At 23.8% G+C, this 16993-nt stretch overlaps 1 protein-coding gene across 1 annotated transcript; it reads right to left on the bottom strand.

The window, feature by feature from the left end:
• Positions 1 to 2700: 2700 nt before the first annotated feature.
• LOC122504093 (mitochondrial sodium/calcium exchanger protein-like) lies at positions 2701 to 16090 on the bottom strand. Its single transcript, XM_043614991.1, has 9 exons — positions 16061 to 16090; positions 13504 to 13721; positions 10912 to 11237; positions 10315 to 10395; positions 8419 to 8532; positions 6520 to 6846; positions 5822 to 5940; positions 3385 to 3538; positions 2701 to 3059 (listed from the first exon to the last, which is right to left on the bottom strand). Exons 1-9 carry the CDS (start codon positions 16088 to 16090, stop codon positions 2701 to 2703), a joined length of 1728 nt encoding a protein of 575 aa, XP_043470926.1.
• Between the last annotated feature and the right edge of the window lie 903 nt (positions 16091 to 16993).

Below are 16993 nucleotides of genomic sequence, written 5' to 3'. Positions count from 1 at the left end.
TCAGCTCTCCATGTCGAATAGTTTAGAAGTTAAGGGGGGGGGAATGGTCACTTTTTATGCATTTTTGGCCAAAAATCTTGTTATTTCCTTGACAACGCTATGACCATCATCTCCAAACACATTCTCTATATTTTTCCTGTAATCTACGTGTGAAAATACATATCTGTACCAAATTTGAGCTCTTTAGGTCAAATAGTTTAGCCGCTAGGGGGGGGACACGATTTGGCTACGGACAACAGAGTCTCACCAATAGGGTTCCGCCGATACACCGTAGGTGTACGGAACCCTAAAAATGGACAGGCTTGAACGAGGGATGTAACACTAGCAACGTCAAGATTTTGTACAGTTATTTTGTCTAGTCCTTGTCTAGTAAAATAAATCATTCCTAGCCAGTTCCTGGATATTAAAATAAGCAGTTTCTACATACTGGGAATAATTGTTAGGTTTATAAATAATAGAACAATATTTTTCAACTTTACTCTTTTGTTTGTTTAACTTTTAAACAAACAAAACAGTAATACAAAAGTATTTGTTATTATCACAATTCCTCTTACAATTATTTTTGAAATTAATTGTAACATATTTTGCTACATTGGATTTTTTCTTTAAAACACAAACACATTCACTATAAAGATTCGTACTTGTATACCGATAATAAAATTAATTGTATATTATATTGTTGCAATCACAAAAAATTTACTTAAAATTACCAAAGTTTTATTACTTATTATGAACATTATAATATGAAAAACAATCTAGACTATTAATGATGACATCACATGTCCTTTTTCTAATAAATCTTTTTTTCGCTGTAATATATTTAAACTTCTACACTGTCCCTGTTCAAAAATGGAAAACTGAAAACTTTTCACTAGATTTATAAATTTGATTTTATCTTCACAACAAGATAAGTTACAAGTGTAGACTCTTGGTTTCTTTTCATCAAGCACTACGTCAAGAACTGATTTCGTCTGCTAGCTTAGTAGACTCTCAGAGCCACCTTCTCCACGAACTTGTACTAAATTCTTAAGTCAGCGTCCTAGACAGTGCCCAGCTAATTCTTAGACAACCTGCTATACAAACTTGTACTGAATTTTCAATTCAGTATCCTAGACAAATTTTAGCCAGATTCTAGACTGTCTTCATAGCGAAGAAAATAAAGGGGAAAACTGTACATTAACATTTCGGGGCCAGGACAGTTTATTCAGAATAATTTTCCACGACAAATGCTATCTAGCTGTAGTCTATTTCTAGGAAGGCCACGACAAATTTCTACACGGGAAAGAGCAATACCTACGATACCGACGAAGTGTACGTTCATTGTAGAAAAAAAGTAAGCGTAATATAGGGACGTTCGACTTTTTAAAAGAAAGCTGAGGTACTAGAGTAACTTTTCTAGGAGATAAACACTTAATTAAAACAAAAATGTCCGTGTAAATCAACAAAGAGTGAAAAGTTAGCCATTACGCTCCGGTCTACACTACACAAAAACCTTGATACTAATACTTTAAGAATATTTTATCTGCTTCTGCAAATAATATTTCTACTAAGAGTTAGTATAATTAAAAATAACTTCACAATTTAAATCATCAAGACCAAAAATATACATTTAAATCCACTTTATCTCGCAATCATCAGCAAACAAAAACATGTGATGAGAATGTAATCCTTAAAGTCGTAGTAACTTTAAGAAAAAAAATGTTTTACGAAACATATAATAGGAAACAAGAACAAGAACACAAATAATGCACAACAATTGCAGACCGCCGCAAGCGAAGCGAGCCATTTGCGCGCGAAGCGCGTAACAACACACGGAGCGCGAAGCGCGACGTGTGGAATAATCGCCGGAGCGCGAAGCGCGACGATCAATATTCGCGCGCCCCGAGGCGCGCTGAAACTTGCGAGCGAAGTGAGCCCCCGCGCGAAGCGCGGATGAGAATGTGTCCGCGCTTGCGCGGACAGATTTTTTAAATAATAATTGAATTCTTTTGAAAAATTTTATTAAAATAGCAGATATTGAAAATCATAGAATAGAGGAATATTTTTGAAAATAATTGTAATTTTGCCAAGAATGTTATTAAAATTTTTGAATAACTAATCATGCTAACATTTTGAAGTTTTAAGCAATGTACAGACAGACGTCTGATTTTATTAATAAGGATTTAATTAATTTTAGAAAAATTTGAATTATTAAAATTTTTCAAAAATTTAGGTTCTTTAAAATTTCTAATTAAATTCGTTCAAAATTGAAATTTTCTAAAATTTTAAATTAAAAGCTTTTGAAGTTCATCCCAACTATGTAATGTGTCCGATGAAAGGAGTATAAAAAATATTTGTCATTTTATTTTTATTGCCTATTATTACATGCATTTATACTAAACGAATAACTCTTTAAATTGTATTGTTTTTATTTTGTATTAGCGAAACCTCCTGCGACAAAAATTGAAATTCATATTCATTTAATTTTCTTATGAATTCTAAAAATTTAATTTATTCCAGTACTTTTAATAAAATACCCTGACTTTTCCCTGACCAATTGACTAATTTGCAAAAATTGTTACTTAGCGGAACTTTTTGCTTCGAAGATGTCTTTCTTCTGATTATAATTTGAAGTCTAATTTAAAAATTGAAGAAAATAAAAATTAAATTAATGTTTTTTTATAAAAAAGGAAAAAGAAACTTACGTGTTAGGTGTTTAATTTAATCAGGACGATGATCAGTGCCGAGGGGATGTATCACGTGAAATTCGCTGAGAAAGCAAATTAAAATAAAGGAAAAATAAATTGTATAAAGTAAGAAACCGTAGGAGCGCCTGGCAAGGAAACCAGTGGCAGTTAAATAAATCATAGATGCCAATAATGAACAAAAGAGAAATGCTAAACATCCAGGGGCCATATCACTGATTCGAATTTGAATTAAGTTCCCCTCGGCTCTGGCTGCAGCGATGCCATAAGTCAAGCCTAACCCCAATAAAGTATTAAACATTGGTCCACCGAAGCAGGCAGCGTAACCCATTCGAGGAAAACCTTTCTTCGCTATTGTGACGTTAGATATTAAATCTGCAAGAAGAAAAAATCAATTTCTTTATTTCAAATTCTTTTATCTTTTTTTAAAAAAAAACAAAATAAAATTTCATTTAAAATTACAAATCAAATTGCTTTTTTTCCTATAAAATTAAAATACTTCTTTTATTTCTAAATCAAAACTTAAGGTTGAAAATAAAAGTTTTATCTGTTCATTTGATATTTCTTTTATACTTTCGTCATTATGTGAAATTCGATTTTTTCTCCACTATATGGGAAAGGTAATTTCTGTTTAACAATTGCAATTGCAAATTTGCATTTTCAATAATAATAATAGTAATAATTTAAAATTTAAAATCACCTCCGATACTATTGCCCCATGCAAGAAATGTTATTCCCAACATTGCATCCGATATTCCACTAACGTATCCAATACATTGGAGAACTAACATCACCTCTCCTGCGACGAAATAAACAACGAACATCGCTGCTCCAAATCCCAGAAAAGCAAAGCCCTTTAATACATAAATGTAACATTGTAAACAGATTATTATTTCACTATTTTTAAAAAAATCACAAAACAAAAAAAATATATTAAATGTACTATTTATTTATTTATTATAAAAATTTTATTTCGAATCGATGATCGAATCATGATTCAAATATGTTTATCTTTATAAAAAACGTTTTTTCATATTTTTTCACATTTTTCTTTAAAAGCATTGAATTAATTACTTACAGGAATTAAAGAAAGAATTTATATTTTTGTTCTAAATTTTTCAAAATTTCTAAATTCAATCATTTAAAAATTCAATTATTATCTTTAAGTTTTTAATAAAACTGTTTAAAACTTCAATAATTTTGAAAAAGAAATATTACCTAATATAATTGTACTTCTACAACATTATTGAAATTTTCAAAGATTTTTAAGTGAAACCTTGTGAAATTTAATTATTTATAAAAAGTTTTACTGCAACTCTGCTAGTATTAAATTAATTTACAAAATTTTTAACTCATTTTCTTTTCTAATTCGATTATTTTTTATAATTTTCATTAGACTTTTTGAGAATTGAATTATTAACAAAAGGAACTCGACTTAAAATACAATTTAAAATTCATTGTCTCTTTGAATAGAATTTTACAAAATTTGAATTATTCAAAGATTTTTCAATTAATTTTGAAAAATTCAACTAATTAAAAAGAATGAAATTCAATTAAAATTTCTCGATAAACAGAATTGTTAAGAATTTTGAAATTTGTTTGTTTTTAAAAATTTTTGACTATACGACTTTTCTAAAAATTAGTAATTTTCCAGAATTAATTTTCAATTTTAAAATTAATGTCATGAAAATCATTGAATTTTTGCAAAGAATTTTATCAAAAAGTTTGAGGATAACTGAAACATTTCGAAGAATTTTATTATTTATGAAAATAATTGAATTCTCGTGAAGAGTTATATTAAAATTTTTAAAAATCGTAATTACGTAAATTCGTTTTAAGAATTTTTTTGAAATAATGGAGTTTTTTTAATAATTTTAATCGAAAGTAATTGACTTTTAAGAACAATTTCTTTTAAGTTTTTCAAATAATAGTGTTTCTTAATAATTTCAATGAAACATTTAACTATTGAACGAATTAAATTATTTTAGAAAATAATTAAATTCTTCTCAGAATTTTATTATAATTAATTTATAAAAATAATTAAACTGTTTTAAAGAATTTATAAAAATTTTAGAAAATAATTGGATTCTTTAGAAAAATTTAATTAAAAATTCAAAAGAAAAATTGAATTGATTTGAAGGATTTATCAAAATTTTTAAAAATAGTTTAATTTTTTGGATAAATTTTATAACGAATAAAGAAAAAAATTGGATTATTTTGTTAAATTTTATTGAAAATAATTGAATTTTTTGAAAAGATTTTACTATTTTAAAATAATAATTGAATTGATTCGAAGGATTTATTAAAATTTTCAAAAATAATTGAATTCTTTCGTGAAATTTAATTAAAATTATATTGAAACTAATTGGATTGTTATAAAGAATTTTATCACAATTGTTGAGAACAATTGAATTCTTCCGAAAAATGTTATTATTTATGAAAACAATTGAATTCTTGCGAAGAATTAGGTATATTAAAAAAACAATAATAATTAATTATGTTGTACTTAATAAGTGAATTTTTTTAACCTTAGTTATGAAATTATTCACATATTTATATTTGAAAATAAAAATATTTGTATTTTGCATACCTAATAATAATATATTAAATATCACGTTCCGCGCGTAACATTTGCTATTTTTTTATAATTTCGATTAGACATTTTGAGAATTGAATTATTCACAAAAGGAAATCGATTTAAAATACAATTTAAAATTAATTTGCTTTTAATAAAATTTTACGAAATTTCGATTATTCAAAGATTTTTCAATTAATTTTGAAAAATTCAACTAATTAAAAAGAATAAAATTCAATTGAAATTTTTGGATATACAGAATTGTTCAGAATTTTGAAATTTGATTGTTTTAAAAAATTTTTACTACAACTCTTCTAAAATTTAGTTATTTTCCAAAATTATCAATTAAAATTTTTCTCAAAATCGATTATTTTGAATAATTTTTAGAAACTTCTTCGAGAATTCAATTATTTAAATACAAAAATCTAGGCCATTTTATTACAAAGTAGTAAAAACAAACTATTAAAATTTATAAAAATTTATAAAATATTATTATTAATGAAAGAAAATTATTTGATTTCAAGAATAGATGAAATAATTTTTGAAGTAAAAAATAACTTACATTATGAAAGTATGGAATTTTGTCCGCAGAAGTCAATAAAAACACAATTATGGCAATTCCAGCAAAAATTGGCACCCCCAGTGCAATTGAAGGCACCGTATAAATCTTCGAATTCCACGCTGAAACGTTGGTAATCAGAGTTTAATTAACGCATAAAAGAAAATAATGACTAAGTAATTTTTAATAGGTAGATTCACGGTTATTCAATAATTAAATTATATAACAATTAAGAAACTTCTAAATGACATTTGACTTTATATTTAATTAATAAAAGATAATGTTAATAAAAAAATTAATTAATTCACTAATGAATGAAATTAATTAGTTCGTAATTTTGGAAAATTATTCCAACTAAAATTAATTAGTTAATAATTAACAATTAAATTAATTAAACTATTAATTAGTTATTAAAATTTGTTTAAATCAAGTCCATAAATGTCAATATTCTGTAAATAAATGAAAAAATGTGCAAAATAAAAATTTGTTTTCATTTAAATTGATAATCGATGGCTTATCTAAATGAAAACATTATTCATGAGAACAATTTAAAAAATACGATAAAATTTAAATAATATTTAAACTGACGAAAAATATTTAGCAGCCATCGATATTTTTCTATAATAAATGAATTGATCCTAATAAATTAAAATTGATAAATTTAAGGTTGTAATTTTAATAACCAATTTGAAGATTATCACCTTTAAAGAATGAAAGAACAACAATTGGCGTCAAAAATAATTGCAAACAATTTAACAATTTGGACCATCCTCTTTTTTCAGCAGTTTCATTTACCACTGGAACACATAACTGAAGAAAAAACATAAAAGGAGTACGAATTAAAAGAACAGTCTTGAGAAATGCGTTTCCAGATCTCCAGTCGTCAATGTTTATTGGCGATACGTCGAAAAGAAACTCACGAAAAAGACCCTTAGGTCGTGAGGATTTTTCTTTCTCTTCAAATACTTTTTGTTCCAATGGCTCTTGATCCAATTTATTTCTTTCCATTTCCTTTGCGATGGCAACATCTAATTTACGTAAACAGAATACAGTTATAGACATTATATATTTTATTATTATGTTAATCATACTTTGAGTAATTAGTTGAAATTAAAACATAAACAAAATTTTCCAGACTTGACTTTTAAAAGAGCTCATGAAAGGTAAAAGAAATTTTTTTTTCAAGGTGAAGAAAAACTTTCTTACGATAATTTTGCAGAATATAAACTATTATAATAGGGGAGATGAGTGGTCCTAAGTTGGCCGTGGGCCTAAGTTGGCCACCCTGCATTTCTCAGAGATGGTATACTGGACGAATCTATAATTTTGTGGTATGATATATTGATAAACCATGATATAATTTATGGACCTAATTATAATCTAAGATTCTTCTACGCATTGTGAGGACAATAATATTGTTTACGACCAAAAAAATTTAATTTTTCTTGTTTTTTCGAGAGCAGCTACAAGAGATAAATAATTAAAAATTTCTAAATGAGTGTGTGCGCTAGTTCCTTTATTCTGTCCTAAGTTGGCCACCTATTGTTTTTGTTTGTTTATATTTATGTTTTATTTCTTTTTTGTGTTTTTCATCACGAGGAAGACCGTAAAAGTGTAACGTAGGAATTAAACAAAGACAAAAAGCAAAAAAAAATGTTTAAAAAACATTAGAAAAGACATAGTACAAAAACGCCTGTCTCTACAGCCATCCACCACTGTAAATAAATGAAATAAAATATTACTTCATTTTCTAAACAAAAATAGTTAAATAATGCGTTTTTATTCTCCTAAATGTATCAAATTTGTAAAATTTCTGCGTAATTGAAAAGAATATGCATTTCTTCCTTATACACAAGCGAAAAAAAGTGGTGACCAACTTAGGACCGCTATTTCCGAAATGTCCAAAATGCAGCTTTTCACTATTTATTATATTAAGACTACAAAAGCCATTCTAAAACGTTCTAAATGCCACAAAATTATAGCAAAACGATCTCTAAACACTAATATATAATTGCCGAAGTGATTAAATTTCATTTTGTTACTATTTTCGACCAATTTGCTTAGGCGGACAACTTAGGACCATTCTCCCCTACTAAATAAATAATTAATTAAATATAACAATATAATTAATCAAATATTTTTAAAATAATTGCAATTATTTTTCCATTAATTTAATTTTAGTATTTAAAAAATATTGATAATTAAATACAACTGATGTTTTAATTGCAAAATTTAATTTTATAAAAATGATAAATATTGTCAACAGTTAGAGTAATTTCATTTCGTAGAACTTATTAAAATGAAAATTTTTTTTAATTATGTTCTGACTGTTGCTTTTGTCGAGAAGAGAAATTGCGCTTTGCTTATTTTACATGCAAAACCCCGTTATATACATATTATAACAAAAACATTGCGTACTACCGTAAGAAGGCTTTAACTCGAAAATTCACTGAAAGGCAAGTAGGATTCTCCATTATTATGAATGAAAGCCCTTTACTTAGGATTTCCTGCTTTGTTTATATGATAAAATATTGAAAATATAATATATATATAACGTGTATATACGATAAAATATGTCATTTTTGAATAAATAAACCAACCAAGTTTAGTTTGAAGATTAACTGCACGAGAACGACGATGGGGTTGATAAGTTATGTCTCTGTTCGCTAGAAACATTCTCAAAATTTCCACATCTACCATTTTTGGAAAGCGGTCTGTAAATCAAAGAGAATTATTATAAATAAATGAAAAGAGCCCCTTTTTCTCGAAAATTTACTTTTTACACCAAATTTTACTCTTCTTTTTTTTAAATTCTAATAAATAATCTTAACATTTCTTTCCTTTCAAAAATGTATTACATGATTTCTATAAATTTATATTAAAATGATGTTTTTCTTTTCAACTTTATTTACTAAACTAGCAAATGTTACGCGCGCGAAATGTGACATTCAATTTATTTATTATTATGCAAATTAAAAATTTTTTATTTTCAAATATAAATTTTTGAATAATTTCATAATCAAAATTTTAATTAAATTTCACGAAAGAATTCAATTATTTTCTAAAATTTTAATAAATCCTTCGAAATAATTCAATTATTTTTTAAATATTTAAATTTTTTTAAATCTTTGCAAGAATTTAATTACAATTTAAATTCAATTTTAATAAACTTCAATAATCAAATATTTAATTCTAATTATCGACAGACACGCATAATTTAAAAATTTGAAAAAAATTCTTAGTTTAATTCAATTGTCTTCAAAATGTTCAATTAAACTTATTCAAAAAACTACATTATTTTCAAAAAAAATGTAAAGAAATTCTTCAAAAAAATTTAATTATGTACAAAAACTCTAATAAAATTGTTTAAAAGAGTTTAATTTTTTATCAATAATTTTAATAAAATTTCAATAGTAAAATTATTAATTACAATTATTAACAGAATAGATTATTAATTCAATAAATTAAAAAAATTTTTTGAAAGATTTCAATTATTATCAAAACCTGTAATAATATCTATTCTTCGAAAGAGTTAAATTATTTTTTTATGTTTTAATAAAATTCCTTTAATGAATTAAATTATTTTCTATATTTTAATAAAATTCCTTGAATGCGTAAATTATTTTAGAAAATTGTAATAAAATTCTGAGAAGAATTTAATTATTTTCCAAAAATTTTAATACAATATTCAATAATTAAATTTTTAATTTCAATAATTAAGAAATACGATTATTTTAAAAACTTGAAAGTAATTGTTCATCAAATTCAATTACTTTCAAAATTTTCATTTAAAATTATTAAAGAAACTTTATTATTTTAAAAAGAATTCAAAGAAATTCTTAAAAAAGAATTTGATTAGAATTTTCAAAAATTTTAACAAAATTCTTCGCGAGAATTCAATTATTTTCCTAAATAATAATATTCTTTAAAGGAATTAAATTATTCTCAAATTTTTTTTATAAATTCTTTGCAAGAATTCAATGATTTTCGATATATTAATTTTAAAATTAAAAATATTTAAAAAGAAAAATTATTTAAAAAATTAGGAAACAAAAAAGCAAACAACAATTAACTTTAAGCTGCGAACAGATTACCGGAATACAATGATTATTAATATATATTTTTAGACATATTCCTTTTCTTATACGGAATATGCAAAATTTGTAACTTAGGCCGCAGTCCCATGGCAGCGTTTTGCGTTGCGTTGTAATGAGAGAGAATGCAGCAAACGTATATTTGCGTCTTTTTCTCTCCCATTACGACGCAACGCAAAACGCTGTTATGGGACTCCACCCTTAATAAAAAAATGAGTGATTTGATTTGTTTGATTTTTATGCTAAATTTTCAAAATTTGTTCAATGAACTTTTGTTGAACAGTTGTTACATAAAAAAAGCGTATATAAAGAATTCACTCAGTTAAAGAAAAAAATTGACCTCCATAAATATCGATAAATTAAGAAAGTAAATTAAAGTAAACAAGTCATTAAAAAACTAACTTTTTCTGTTTTCCTCTCTTGAATCGTAAATTTGCATTAGTACGACAGTTGTAATGAACAGAGCATAAAGCCCAATACAACCTGAAAAAAATCAAAAGAATAAAACTTTATATATAAATAAATAAATTGAAATATCTATTATTATTAATATCATTATTACTATTATCATTATTATTAAGAAACAATATAAGGTCTCTGACTTTAGCGTCGACGCTAAGCGTCAAAAAAAGTTTCTTTCTATAAAACCAAAAAAATCTCATGGAAACTCTGATCAGACGATAGAAATCTTTGAGGCATGAAAATTCTATAAAAATAATTAATTCGAATCCCCATTGTTTTCAATTTCGTTGAATTGAATTTCCCTTTAACCTTATTTTTATTTCAAAAAGAATATTTAATTAATTAACTAAAAGTCATAATTTTATTAGTAATTCTAGATGTTTTTACAGTATTTTTGATAAAATTCCCTGGTATTTCCCTAATTTTCCTTGATTTTTTCCTGAATTCCCTGACTCGTGACAACCTTGTTTAATAATAAAGTTATAAAACTTTTTGCAAAAATGACAATAATTAAAAAAGAAAATGTTTCCAACTAACTTAGAGCTTCCCATAAATGAATAATTTGATCGTTGACAAGATAGCATATCCAGGCGGTAGCTAAGATATAAAAAGTGCAATCTCTCACGAAGGACTTCCAATGCACTTGAAATGGCGAAAATGCAGCCACAGAGCCAGCAATGAGAGCAGTGACGAAAACTCCAGCTCCTATTAATTCTGTGAACATGATCATACTGTCATCTGGGCTGGAAGCCAAAGAAGTAAATATGTCAGGTGCTCCATTTCCAAAAGCTAAAATTGTCACTCCAGCAATATTATCAGAAAGTCGGAATACCGTGGAAATTACTCCCAAAGATGGACAAAAACTGAAAATAAATTAAAATATCAATTTTTATTTTTTCATTCTTTATTTAAATTTAAATAAAGAAATAATTCATTCATTTAAAACTATAAACGGGTGATTAAATTTAGCTATTATTATTATTATTATTATTATTATTTTTCACTTGTACTATAACTATTCACTTGATAATTTATTAATATTTATCAAAAAATTTGAAAATAATTGAATTCATTTCAAGAATTTTATGCACATTTTTTTCAATAATTGAATTCTTTCGAGAAACTGTAATTACTATTGTATTGAAAATAATTTTATTCTTGGCATGATTTTTATTAAAATACTTTAAAATAATTGAATTGATTTGAAAAATTGATATTAATTTTCTTGAAAATAATGGAGTTTTTTTAATAATTTTTACTGAAAATTTTGAAACTAATTAAATTTTATGAAGATTTTCTTTCAAGTCTATAAATTATCGTGTTTATTATTAATTATTGTAATTAATAATTTTCCTACTAAATTATATTAAAATTATTCATAGAAAATTAATTTCTTTTAAACAATTTTATTAGAGTTTTTGTAAATAATCACATTTTTTTGAAGAATTTCATTAAATTTCGTAAAAATATGGTAATTTTTAAAAATAATTTTTAATTGAAAATTTTAAAAATAATTGAAATTTACAAAGAATTTTATTAAAAACTTTTGAGGGCAATTGAATTGTTTAGAAAAATTTTTTTTAATTTTTAAAATTAATTGAACTTGTTAGAGAAATTTAATTAAAATTATGTTGAATTTTGAATTTTTCCGTAGAAATTTAATTGAAATTGTATTGAAAATAATTGAATTTCTCAAAAGAATTTTATTATTTACAAAAATAATTGAATTCTTGCCAAGTATTTTACAATTTATAAAAATAATAGAATTCCTTTAAAGAATTTTATTATTTATGAAAATACTTTAATCTTGCGAAGAATTTTCTTATTTATGAAAATAATTGAATTCTTGATGAGGATTTTACAATTCATAAAATAATTGAATTGTGTCGAAGAACTTTATTTGAATTTTTTGAAGGAATTTTATTTAAAATTGTGAAAATAATGTTATTTAAAAGAATTTCATCAAAATTGTATTGAAAATAATTTATTGAATTGATTTAAAAAATATTATTTATAAAAATAATGAAATTCTTGCGAAAAATTTTTTTGAAATTTTTGAATTTTGATATTTATCAAGATAATTGAATTAATTAAATATATTTAAAAAATTTAACTAATTTCAGGAGAATTTGAATTATTAAAATTAAAAAAATAAGTTGTTAAAAATTTCTAATTAAATTAATTAAAAATTGAAATTTCCTAAAATTTTAAATTGAAATCTTTTGAAGTTCATCTAATTGAAAATTGTAAGCAACAATTAAAAGCGTTAAATTAGGATTTTTTAGAAATGATTAAATTTCAAATTCTATGCCATTTGTTGATTATGGTTTAATTCGTTTTTGTTGATATTTTATAATTAAACTTTATTACACACAAACACCTGCTGCACACTAAAGTTGAGATAAAACCCTCTAACAGGGGCAATGCCCTTATCTGTAGTTTTACTTTGACTTTCGTGTACGCTGGGTTGCAGCAGAGGACTGATTTGTATGGCTATTTCAGAAGCTACATACATTCTATTGTTCAACTTTAAAAAAAAATAAAAATAAATCAAAAATTTGATAAATTATTATATTATGTATAATATAATAGTATCGAGATATTCTGTCCTCGCGTGAAGTTCAAATTATTGAAAACCTTAAATTGTCTTTTATTTTCCTATCCTTAATTATATCTTAATTATTTATTTTTGTACTTAAATACTTGAATTCTAATCGTTGAATTATGATAAGAATTGATTTAAAAATGAATTTTAGTTAAAGTTTCAGAAAATAATTAGAATAAGTGTTAAATCAGAATTTTTTATCGAAATAATTCATTTTCAAAATGTTTTTAAATTAAAATCTTTGAAATTTCAAAAATTATGAAAGTGTAAGTAATAATATTTAAATAGGTACAAAAAATTATTAATTTGTTAGTGCCCTTAAAAATTAAAACTTTTGTACATTATTCAAAAATTCTAAAAAATAATTCAACTTTGGAAGAATTGTTAAAAAATATCATGATTTAGAATAAAAAATCAAAAAAAAAATCGTTGCATTATTTTTTAAAAACGTTACGGACTTCAGGCTAATATATAATACCTAATAATAAAATATTTGTATATAATGTTTGAATAATTTTACTTACAAATTATCAGAAGTTGTTGCGAGAATTAGAAAAAGGTAAAGTAGCCAGAGTATCAGTAAAATGCAGCCCAGAATAAATAAAGGTGGATTTTCGGTGGTGAATGTGCAAAACAGTATTTGCGTATAAGAAAGTCCGTAATTAGCATCACAATCAGGAGTCTTCTTCACCCATTCGCAGCGTTCTTTTGCTGGTATTTGCCAGACGTACGAACAATCGTCCTGTAATTTACGATTTATCTTTCAATTTTTATGCATCAAAATATTTTTAACAAAAGCTAATGCATAATTTATAAGAATTAATTAAAAAGCCGAAAAAATAATAATCAATACCTAGTTTAATATAAACAGGGTTGCCACAAAAATTTTTAGTTTATTTTTCCCTGACTTTTCCCTGATTTCCAAACAACATTTTCACTTTTTCCCTGACCCCAAAGAATACTCTGATTCACTCTAAAAATTAGATACTCAAAAAAATGTTCTATTACATTTATTTACAAATTTCTTTAATTGTAAAATTATTCAAAAACATCAATAACTTCTTTTTTTAAAAGTATTTGTGACGCGATCTGAAGAAAGGGACCTTAGAAGCAAATCATTTTGAGGTTGGGTTAGAGTTACTTTTTTCTTGTTTGAAAGTTTCTTTTTACTTATTTCGAATTAAAATCAGTGTTTATTAAATATTTTAGTTTTAATGAAGACTTAAACTTCAATGATTTATATTGACAGTTGATCCTTTTTTTGTATTTTTATTTAAAAAATTGCAAACATAACCTATAATTTTTTGCTTTTAAGGTCCCTTTCTTCAGATCGCGTCACATTTAATCATTATTATTTTTCCGTAGGAATTGAAATTCTTCAAAACATTCAAATTCAAACCTTTTTGAAATTCAACAATTTATAAGAATATTATTATAAAACATGAAAAAGGCAAAAAAATTTAAATTACCATAAAATTTTTCAAAAAAGATAACTAATTATTTACAAAAATCCTTCGCCAGAATACAATTATTTTTACAAGTAGTAAAATTTCTCAAAAAAATTCAATTATTTAAAAAAAAATGTAATAAAATTCGTTGCAAGAATTCAATTATTTTCATAAATAATAAATTGATTATTCGGTAATTCATTTTTAAATCAACTTTTATTAGAAAACTCTAGAAGAATTCAATTATTTAAATTAAAAAATAATTGAATGTTTGTTAAAATTGAATTCTCATAAAGAATTTTATCAACAAATTTTTAAATAATTGAATCAAAAATAATTAAAATCCTGATATGAGTTTTATTATTTATGAAAATAATTCAAATTTTCCCAAGATTTTTATTAATATTTTTCTAAAATAATTAAATTTCGAAGAAAAATTTTATTATTTATAAAAATACTTGAAATTTTGATAAGAATTTTAAAAAAATTTTTAAACATAGGTAATTGAATTTCTGCGAAGAATTTTATTAGTTTTGAAAATAATTTAATTCTTCCAACGAATTTTATTCAAGTTTATAAAAATTACTGAATTTCTGTGCAGGATTTTATTATTTATAAAAATAATTGAATTCTTAAAAAGAACTTTGTTTAAATAATTAAATTCCTGTGAAAATTTTATTACTTATGAAAATAATTGAATTATTTCGAAGAAGTTTATTAAAAATTTTGTAAATAATTGAATTCCTGTGAAATTTTGACAAGAATTTTATTAAATTTTTTAAAAATAATAGAATTTCGTAGAAGAATTTTATTATTTATAAAGATAATTGAAAATTTGACGAGATTTATTTTTAAATTTTAGAACATAATTGAAATTTTGCGAAGAATTTCTATAACTTTTGAAAATAATTGAATTTCTGGAATCATTTGTAACCTTTTCAAAATTCAATTTTTTTATTACTTTTAACTGAAATTCTTCTATCAATCTAGTATTTATGAAAATTGTAAAAATTATTCATTAAATAATTTATAAGTCATAATTTTATGATAAGTAGTTCTTGAAAAATTAAGTTATTTGAAAATAAATTATTTGTAAGTTATAGAAAAAATTGAAGGTTTTGTATTAAAATTCGTTGTAATTTCATAGGTAGTTTACGAGACAAACAAAAAAAAACATAAAAATTCAGAGTTTTCTCATGAATTTTAAAAATTCAATTTTTTACAGCACTTTTACTAAAAATCCCTGACATTTCCCTGATAAATCTATAATTAATACTGACAACACTTGTTAGTAACTAATATTTTAATAATTAATTTGTTATTAATATTATTAAAATTAAATACCTAATTATTATTATTATTGTTGATAATAGTAAGTAATATCATCAAAAATATTTGTTTACATTTTTTTATTAATGTGATTTATTTAATTAATTAAGTATAAATTAATATTATTAATTAAAATTCAATTTACCTAAAATAACTGTTAATTAAATTATTAACGATTTCTTAATCTTTTGTAATGAATATTTAAGTTAATTATTTTTTAAAACAAAAATTATTTGCTCAATTTTTATGATTACACTCAAGTGTCAATAGTTTAAAAATAAAACGAATATGACTTATTTTCTACCTGTCTTATTGATAAACCGCCATATCTCATAAACGAGTCACCTACAATATTTTCGAAAAATGGCATTGCAAAAATATTTAATGAAAATTCTTATTCATTATCCTCTAGGTAAAATGCAAATAAATATAAGGTTAATAAAATTTTTCTTCACTGATTATTTTGAAGTTATCTCCATACAAAATTCGCCACTATCTATTAATAATCGTTATGAAGTTAGTTGTTTTCTTTCCTAATTTTTTTTAAAAATTTGTATAAATCCATTGAATTGTTTCGAGAAATTTTATTCAAATTTTAAAAATAATTAAATTCTTTCCAGGGGGCGCATGATTATTGCCCAAAATTCAATTTCATAATATTCAAAACATCGAAATTCTTATTATCGAAACGGCAATTCACATAATTTTCATATTTCTAAATACCATTCAACATAATTTTCATTTTGTCGAATAATCATTGATTCTAATTTTTAAATAATCGAATTGCTTTTTAACATAATTTTTATTCTGACTAATGTCTATTGGTTAGAAGTATTAAATGTTCGAATTATTAATTCGTCGAATCTTGGTTCTGAGCATTCGACGATTTGACAATTCGATGTTTTCAGCATTCGACGAATATACAATTCGACGTTTTAAACATTCGACGAATTGAAAATTCGATGATTTGAGCATTCGACGAATTAATAATTCGAACATTTAATACTTCTAACCAATAGACATTAGTCAGAATAAAAATTATGTTAAAAAACAATTCGATTATTTAAAAATTAGAATCAATGATTATTCGACAAAATGAAAATTATGTTGAATGGTATTTAGAAATATGAAAATTATGTGAAATGACGTTTCGATAATAAGAATTTCGATGTTTTGAATATTATGAAATTGAATTTTGGGCAATAATCATGCGCCCCCAATTGAATTTCTTCACAGA

Source organism: Leptopilina heterotoma, unplaced genomic scaffold (genome assembly GCF_015476425.1).
Source record: "Leptopilina heterotoma isolate Lh14 unplaced genomic scaffold, ASM1547642v1 Lhet_278, whole genome shotgun sequence".
Taxonomy (NCBI): Eukaryota; Metazoa; Arthropoda; class Insecta; order Hymenoptera; family Figitidae; genus Leptopilina; species Leptopilina heterotoma.
Note: the sequence above shows the minus strand (reverse complement) of the source record. Positions and strands in the feature narration are given on the sequence as shown.